Genomic DNA, 8,744 nt, shown 5'->3' with positions numbered 1-8,744 from the left:
TTGTTATACAGATTTTTTTTTTTAATGCTGTTGTTGTGTAGCTTTGAATGCATTATGGTTAAGGTTGAGTTTTACCTGTTAAGCGAAGTTCAATCCCCTGCATTTCCTATGTTGATCCAGGTTTGCGATAAGTTTTAAGTGACCTATTGGGTAATAACTGTTTTAATGGTTTTTATCCATATGAACAGTATGAGTCTAATTCTGAGTACTTTGAACAGGTGTTGTATGAGTTTTGCATGAGATTTTAACCTTCATTTGCTTTAAGCCCAGGTTGACCCCGCATGCTTTTGCACTAAACACAATGTTTTGTATGACAAGGGATTTTAAATTCAACAGCGCCCCCCCTAGTCGTGAGATTATGTAATTTCTTCAACTAAAAAAAATAGAAAAAATATTAATTCACCATTTGTGCAATGTTGTACACTGTATACTAAAATATAATGCAGACTCATGAGTAAATGGGACTACATTACACATCTCCTTTGTGCCAAACACAATGCGGCAAGATGCTCTCATGTTACTGGGGGATGACAGTGGCATTCCGCAAATAATAGTACAATAAATTGCAAAAAACTACAATTAGATTACATGCATTTACTACTTCACACAATTACTTCACATTCAATAAAAATTGCATTATTTACAATTAAGCAAGACGTTTAAAAATCACTGTCGCTTAAACCAAGTTAGTGTCACCATGTAAGAGAGGTGGAAGGCAGGGGTTGACTGGATGTGGGAAGGCTAAATCACAATTTGATACTAAGTCGTCGATGCTTTATAACTTGCGATAGCATGACCGTATATCCTTGTCTGTTAACATATTAGTACACGTCCTATATATGTTTAGTTTTTCTGTAACGTAATTTGCAATTGCACGATACTCAGTCAAAACATGAACTGCCCATGCCAATTAACGCCAGAAGGAAATTAACATTTGCGTAATATTTGAGATTTGTCACGTGACACTTTTTTTTACTCTTGATTACTATTTATTTTAATAATACCGTATTGTTTTGGTTTTGTGAATTTCGTGACCTCAGGTCACCCTTGAAAATAAGATCATTGGGTCTCCTGAGTTCTCACCTGGTTAACTACAATGGTTTGTTAGTGACAGGTCCAAGGAGGTGATTATTATATATCCACAAAGGCTTCAGTGTGCTATGTGTTTTCATGTTTCATGGGAATATAGCAGTGACCTATTTACAAGATGAATTAGACCCAGTCTTGTACAGGAGAACTAAGTGGAACATTCATCACTGCTGCCATGAAGGGCACATAACCACTGCAATAAGAAACATTAAAATGATGCACTCCAAAAAAAATGTTAACCGATAGCCTGTTTATTTACAATATTTTACAGCAAATTAGCAAATATAATCTATAAGCAAAGGCCATTAGATTAACAGAGATAGATGCTTAAATCTGAATATGGTCAGAATATGCTTAGGCTACAATAAACACAGGCAAAACAAATTAAAGTTGATGAACTGAATACATATAAACAGCTAACACTGTCGGCCACCTTTAAAAGGGACTTATTTTCAAACATATTGCTTTAAAGATGCAGAACTAATGCAACGTTATTCAACATTAACCCTGTACATTTAGGCCAACTTACAAAAGCACCTCACGCAAAAAAAATCATTTCAATTCACAATACAGAAACAATCTTGGAAACCAGTTGGGGAAAGCATAAACACGTGCACACAATGCGTGAAACTAGTCTAAACGAGTCATTGTCTAAATCGTACACATTCGAGTTAGCTTTTTTTCCTACACAAAAAGAACAATGATATCTAAAATATTAAAAAAAAAAAACTCAGAAACACTACCAACAAACTATAGCAGGATTCGATTCACTTACTGCTATGGAGCCAAACGCATGTAGCAATGCTCAACTTGACTTCTTGAAGGGTGCAGGAAGTTTAATGCTCATCTGACTAAAACATCAATGGAAATAAAAAGCATAAAATATGATAAATACAGTATTATCAATAATTGTCAGTTTCGACAACTTAGCTGCAAAATAAAATTCACATTCTGGTGACCAATGACGGTCAGTTTTTTTTTTTCTAGAACACGAAAAAAGGACTAAAATGTTGACTCCTCCATTCTCATTTCTACGCAACCACAAGTTTAAATAGCAATGTTCAGCATGGATATATATTTATATATAACTCTAGCGTAAACACAGATTCTGAACGTGAGCATCGACTGCATCAATACCCGGATGAACACAGCACAAGGTGCGTTGCACTGCTAAGACGTTAAGCTTTAGGGCAACAGCATTTTTAAGTCGGAAATCACGCCTGTTTAAATTTGTTCATACGTTTACCGTCAGCGACACCCAAGTGTTCGCCTTTCGTGCTCTATCGCCGCGACAGTTCACTTTACCAGTCGATTTGCATCTGTAAAGAACCTGGTTTAAAATACCCGCATCACCGATTGCTGCACAACGAAATGCGCAGCAATGCAACCGGCCATCACGTGATTTCTTTGTGCCTTAATTTCATCTGCATTCTTAAGTGTATACAAAGTGACATGACGTCATTATGCCAGCTCAATAGAACAAAGTGGAGCCTCATAAAAAATAAATTACAAAACGCAAAAAATCTATAATACAATTGGACGTGTGTTATGCAAGAAACTGGCAACACATTTTGTGACTCGTGATTCTGCAGATCTTACACAAAAAATATGGGGCTGTTCAATTTCTTTCGTATTCCAGAACTGGACTAAACCTTTACTTATCTTGGAATATTTTTTTCATGAAAGTTTATAGAAGTCACAAACTGAGTCATTCTGTAAGAGCCAAAAGAATAATCGTGCACAATGCTTTGCCAACCAATCGATGAAGGCCTCCCCGTGCCCAGCTGTCATAGGAGTTGCTTGACCATAATTCACCATGCTGTTCAGTAAAGGCGGAGGGGGGGGGGGATACAGGACTGGTTCTACAAATTCCCCTCCGATGTTAGCATTGGCTGGGAATCGATCTCAGGTCACTGGGTTCATAACAAAGTTTCACAAACTGCTGTACCACCCCTTAGAGTCGTATCAATTTCAATCAAAAGATGAAATGACCTTTTTGAAAGCAGCATTGTAGTGTTTAGTAAAGGTAGTTTTTTTTCCTGGTACAAATCAGGTGAATGCTTGTTGAGTTTAAAGCTGCCTTAAAAACATACATTCTTTACTTAACCTACTTAAATACGCACTTTACGTTTTTGGATTCAAGGGCCCAGCACCAACTGGTAAAGTAAATCGGCACCTTAGTGACCAATGAGCTTGTGCTACTCTTGAAACAATTGCCACAGCTCAGATGAAATACCTTTTAATTTGCCAGTGATGGCGTAAGAACAATGCGAGGAAAAAAATATAATCTTAGCTGCCCTTATGTAGTTACACAGTGGCTATACACCAGGTGTACCTGTGTGGGATACAAACACAACTTAAATAATGTTTAACAGTGGATGTTTACGATCGATGGCTTTTGAAACCTAAGATATATCAATGAGCTAAGGCATCATCTCAAGCTACGTTACCTGGCATTGGACAACAAAAATGTCAATGCATACGCCAAGTTTGTATGCCTCGCAAAGCCTCGCGTTGAAACTATCCTTTGAGGCGCTTCTGGGACAAAGGGACATTTATCGCTTGTGCGGTCACCTATGTACAAAAAAACAACAACAAATAAAACCATGCTCATTAGGTTTAAACCCTGCCTTCAAAAAAACAAAACAAAAATAAATTAAACATCGTACTTTATCGCACAGCTGTTGTAGCTCGTACATTTTGAACCTGTGATTGGTAAACAGTTTACAAACGGATCCGATTGTATAAGCTACATTGAAAATTATTGCTTGAGTGTCATTTGTTACATGGTACAAAATGTGGACCTGATGGCATAGTCACAGCTTGAGTTTTCATAACATCTTCCTAACTTATTTGTATATCTTATGCTCTAAAATTATTATCAACAAAAGCTTATAATGGCAAGCATAAGCTTCAGCAAATTATTTGTATGTGCTCTATAAAAGTGATTGTAGTATATTTGTTGTAATCATACAATATTGACTCCCACAGTAAACTGGTCTTGTGATAATTTTAAAAGCATTAATTTGCCAGGGCCAGGCTTAGACATGTACTCTGTATTAAAAAGCAGACAATTTGGTTTACTTCTGACTGGCTTGACAAAATCTACAACCCGATACTGTGATTGCAGAATCTGCGTCATTATTATTATTATTATTGAGCAACGCTAAGCAGATGTAAGGGCATGGTGATGGCAATGGGGAAACTGGGGTATCGGCCACTGATTATCACTGGCAAGATTCCTGGAAAGCACGGATCCAAAGTCATTGCAAAAGTTGTAACGCACCAAGCTCCACTATACAGCTGCACCGATCAATCCCACTGCTGCGTCAGTTCACGTGGCAGCACTGATGGCAGTGTGCACCTCTCTGATGTCTAGGCTTAATTGACCACAAGCATCGCATCATAAAAGAGTACCCATCGGTTTTGGGTATGGCCTTTCCTACAACACGCACGCCATTATAAAAACACGGTAAATAGAAACCCATGGGGAAACACACTTCCTTAAGCACAATATTGCTCCTTGTAGGAGAAAGGAACGGCTGCTTGGCAGAGTTCAGTTCAAGTGACCTATGTCTGGTTCTGTCAATGAAAATGTGCAAGTGTTTTTATATGGTTACTAAAAGTCCAGAGGTTGGATTGGTCTCTCTACTTAAGTATATTGGCCAAGGAAATGAAGACGAATTAGGCTAGCACTGAGACTGACAACCGAAGGCAAATGCACACTAAACGTTCACTCGTATACAATTTAATTGTGTATTTCCATAGAACTGCACGAGGACACTGGATTCTGCAGCCTTTGGGTGACTGCCTACGTGAGACGCTTAGAAATATTGTCAAGTTACATCGAGAAACGCAAAAAACCTGTATGTAAAAAGGAGGAAAACTTGTCATCGTTTCAGGTAGTAAATTGTCTCTCTTCTACAGCAAGAAGGCGGTCTCTGCTGGCAAAACGCCTCGGTAAGTCACACTTCAGGTGAATGCATATATCAGGGAGGGTAGCAGCCGGTTTCAACTCCAGTCTCCATTCGCTACGGTTTGGTTACTCTTTTTATTCACTGCTGTGGCCCAAATTCCACAAAACAAGCAACCACTTTTTGCAGACGCACTTTCGTGAAAAAGATTCAGATTTCATTCGTACACCACTTCCTCCAGCTCTTTTCAAAATTACGTATTTGTTTACTTACTTGACGTGTAATATTTAAGAACATTAACGATTATGCACAACAATAATTTACAAAAACTTTTAAAGTATGTACCTGTTAGAAATAAGTGTCATACTGCCTCTATCGTACATGTGTTATGTTCCGAGGAGGGTTTTCAGAAGTACATTTAAATAAGGGTTTTTAAATTTGAGGTTTAAAGCCATGAGGCCTGTAAGACTAAACAAAAGGCAGTTTCTCAAAAGCCACTGTCACTTGATATTTTGCTTACAACCAAAAGTGGCATTTCTCACATGGGTGACATTAACATTATACACACATCATTTTTTAGCAAACAAGCTCCAGTTTTTAAGAGTTCAGATTATTCACGAAGTTAAGAAAAAATTGTGTTTGTGACATCCCAATTACTTCATACAAAGGTAGAAACACAATGGCTATTGTGGCATGGTGATAACTTTTTTTTTAGCTTTGTTTCTACTACAACCATCTATCTGAGTTATGTAAGCCACTGCCATATATTATACAAAAAAAAACCATGTTCACAATAACAAGTTACTACTGCACTGCCAACAGTCACACATCACAAGCTAGCAGAAGCTCCTCTAAGGGCATTAAAGCTCACTGCTATAAAGTGTCTTGCTTTCTGTTTTAAATTCATCAACACCCTTCACTTGCATATACAGTGAGGGAAAAAAAGTATTTGATCTCCTGCTGATTTTGTACGTTTGCCCACTGACAAAGAAATGATGTATATCATTTTAATGGTAGGTTTATTTGAACAGTGAGAGACAGAATAACAACAAAAAAATCCAGAAAAAAGCACGTCAAAAATGTTATAAATTGATTTGCATTTTAATGAGGGAAATAAGTATTTGACCCCTCTGCAAAACATGACTTAGTACTTGGTGGCAAAACCCTTGTTAGCAATCACAGAGGTCAGACATTTCTTGTAGTTGGCCACCAGGTTTGCACACATCTCAGGAGGGATTTTGTCCCACTCCTCTGTGCAGATCTTCTCCAAGTCATTAAGGTTTCGAGGCTGACGTTTGGCAACTCAAACCTTCAGCTCCCTCCACAGATTTTCTATGGGATTAAGGTCTGGAGACTGGCTAGGCCACTCCAGGACCTTAATGTGCTTCTTCTTGAGCCACTTCTTTGTTGCCTTGGCCCTGTGTTTTGGGTCGTTGTCATGCTGGAATACCCATCCACGACCCATTTTCAATGCCCTGGCTGAGGGAAGGAGGTTCTCACCCAACATTTGACAGTATATGGCCCCGTCCATCGGCCCTTTGATGCGGTGAAGTTGTCCTGTCCCGTTAGCAGAAAAACACCCCCAAAGTTTCCACCTCCATGTTTGACGGTGGGGATGGTGTTCTTGGGGTCATAGGCAGCATTCCTCCTCCTCCAAACATGGCGAGTTGAGTTGATGCCAAAGAGCTCCATTTTGGTCTTATCTGACCACAACACTTTCACCTAGTTGTCCTCTGAATTATTCAGATGTTCGTTGGCAAACTTCAGACGGGCATGTATATGTGCTTTCTTGAGCAGGGGGACCTTGCGGGCGCTGCAGGATGTCAGTCCTTCACGGAGTAGTGTGTTACCAATTGTTTTCTTGGTGACGATGGTCCCGGCTCCTTGAGATCATTAACAAGATCCTCCCGTGTAGTTCTGGGCTGATTCCTCACCGTTCTCATGATCATTGCAACTCCACGAGGTGAGATCTTGCATGGAGCCCAGGCCGAGGGAGATTGACAGTTCTTTTGTGTTTCTTCCATTTGCGAATAATCGCACCAACTGTTGTCACCTCACCAAGCTGCTTGGCAATGGTCTTGTAGCCCATTCCAGCCTTGTGTAGGTCTACAATCTTGTCCCTGACATCCTTGGAGAGCTCTTTGGTCTTGGCCATGGTGGAGAGTTTAGAATCTGATTGATTGCTTGCTTCTGTGGACAGGTGTCTTTTATACAGGTAACAAGCTGAGATTAGGAGCACTCCCTTTAAGAGTGTGCTCCTAATCTCAGCTCATTACCTGTATAAAAGACACCTGGGAGCCAGAAATCTTTCTGATTGAGAGGGGGTCAAATACTTATTTCCCTCATTAAAATGCAAATCAATTTATAACATTTTTGACATGCGTTTTTCTGGATTTTTTAGTTGTTATTCTGTCTCTCACTGTTCAAATAAACCTACCATTAAAATTATAGACTGATCATTTCTTTGTCAGTGGGCAAACGTACAAAATCAGCAGGGGATCAAATATTTTTTTCCCTCACTGTATGGCCAGTGGCTACAGGTATCTCGTAACATACATAATTGGAAAGTGTGTTTTATGTCTATTTACAGTTCCTGTCAAATTGCCCTCGCATTCGTTCACAAACTTCAGTTTCTACAAACTTAATCATTAGGTTTTGACTAAGTCTGATAACCAGACTGTGTTAAATAATCTATACACATATAGCTACAGTCTGGCGGTCAGAAAAAAAAGGTACGATTTGTGTAATATCACGTGTCCCATCACACTGAAGTTGAAGACAAACATACAGATTAAAAGATATAACACTTCTGAAGGCATTTTAAGATCCAACTGGTCTTACGTGAGAGCCGGGTCATCTTTGAAAATAAATACGAGTGAAAATTCCATTGAGACAACCTGCAAAGCTGGGATTCCGCATATAAGAACAGGGATGGCCGCGCAGTGGCCCGGGACCTGGTGAACGCTACTCAGTTAGCAGCTGCTGCAGGAGGCTGGATCCTTGAGCCTGAGCAGCAGCCTGGGCCCCCGTCACATTCCCTGCACCAGGCTGCTGCTGCTTCTGGCCCGGTGTCGGCGGTCCTGCCTGACCCAGGTAAGAGTCTCCGCCACTGCCCACCACGTTCACCGTGCATTGCACATCCGCAAACACCTGCACCTGCTGCAATGGCTGCACAGGGTAATATACCCCGACAACAGTCGGGAAACAGGAGGGAGGAGGGAGGGAGGGCGGGGGGAGATAGAGAAGAATGAAATGCAACAGCTGTGGCGGAATCATCTCACAGTCTTGTGCAAACGCCACTTGTAGGAGGGATGGATGATAGTCGTATGCGTGAAATCCAGCACTCGGCAGACACGATTTGGATGATTACAGTTTTGTTAACTCTCAAATCTGCTAGGGTGTTAGGTGGTGAGATGCTATTACAGCAAGTGGGTTCATAAACCCATCGTTTGAACTTTTCAGTGTTATCCTTTCTTATATGCGAGTGCTCAAATTTCCACTGACATGCAAATCACAAAAAAAGAACCATTTTAGTAAGCATCCCAAATCCAGGCCCCTCCTGAAAAAAATCTTGAGACTCAGTGAGTATTCCAGAAGTAGAAACGAAGGGGGTGGGCAGCAGCATTCATGTTTGCAGCCCTAAACAGTTGGTGAACCTCCACATTAATATGGTCGAGGCATTCTACAACTGAGGTTTTCATTTATGTGCAACCATTACGTGAAAATGTCTATAAATTTTGT

At 40.1% G+C, this 8,744-nt stretch overlaps 1 protein-coding gene across 6 annotated transcripts in view; it reads right to left on the bottom strand.

Annotated features, from left to right (window-relative positions):
* Positions 1-1,324: 1,324 nt before the first annotated feature.
* The window catches only part of LOC116941772 (nuclear receptor coactivator 2-like), a 92,598-nt gene continuing 85,178 nt past the window's right edge, over positions 1,325-8,744 (bottom strand). For all 6 annotated transcript variants that reach the window (XM_076066605.1, XM_076066603.1, XM_076066608.1 and 3 more), the window contains one exon: positions 1,325-8,171. In XM_076066605.1, coding sequence (XP_075922720.1) covers positions 7,968-8,171 — 204 coding nt within the window. In that variant the 3' untranslated portion in view covers positions 1,325-7,967. The remainder of the gene's footprint in view (positions 8,172-8,744) is intronic.

Source organism: Petromyzon marinus, chromosome 12 (genome assembly GCF_048934315.1).
Source record: "Petromyzon marinus isolate PM22_M1 ecotype Great Lakes invasive population chromosome 12, UKy_Petmar_22M1.pri1.0, whole genome shotgun sequence".
NCBI lineage: Eukaryota > Metazoa > Chordata > Hyperoartia > Petromyzontiformes > Petromyzontidae > Petromyzon > Petromyzon marinus.
This window is presented reverse-complemented; position numbering and strand designations above follow the sequence as displayed.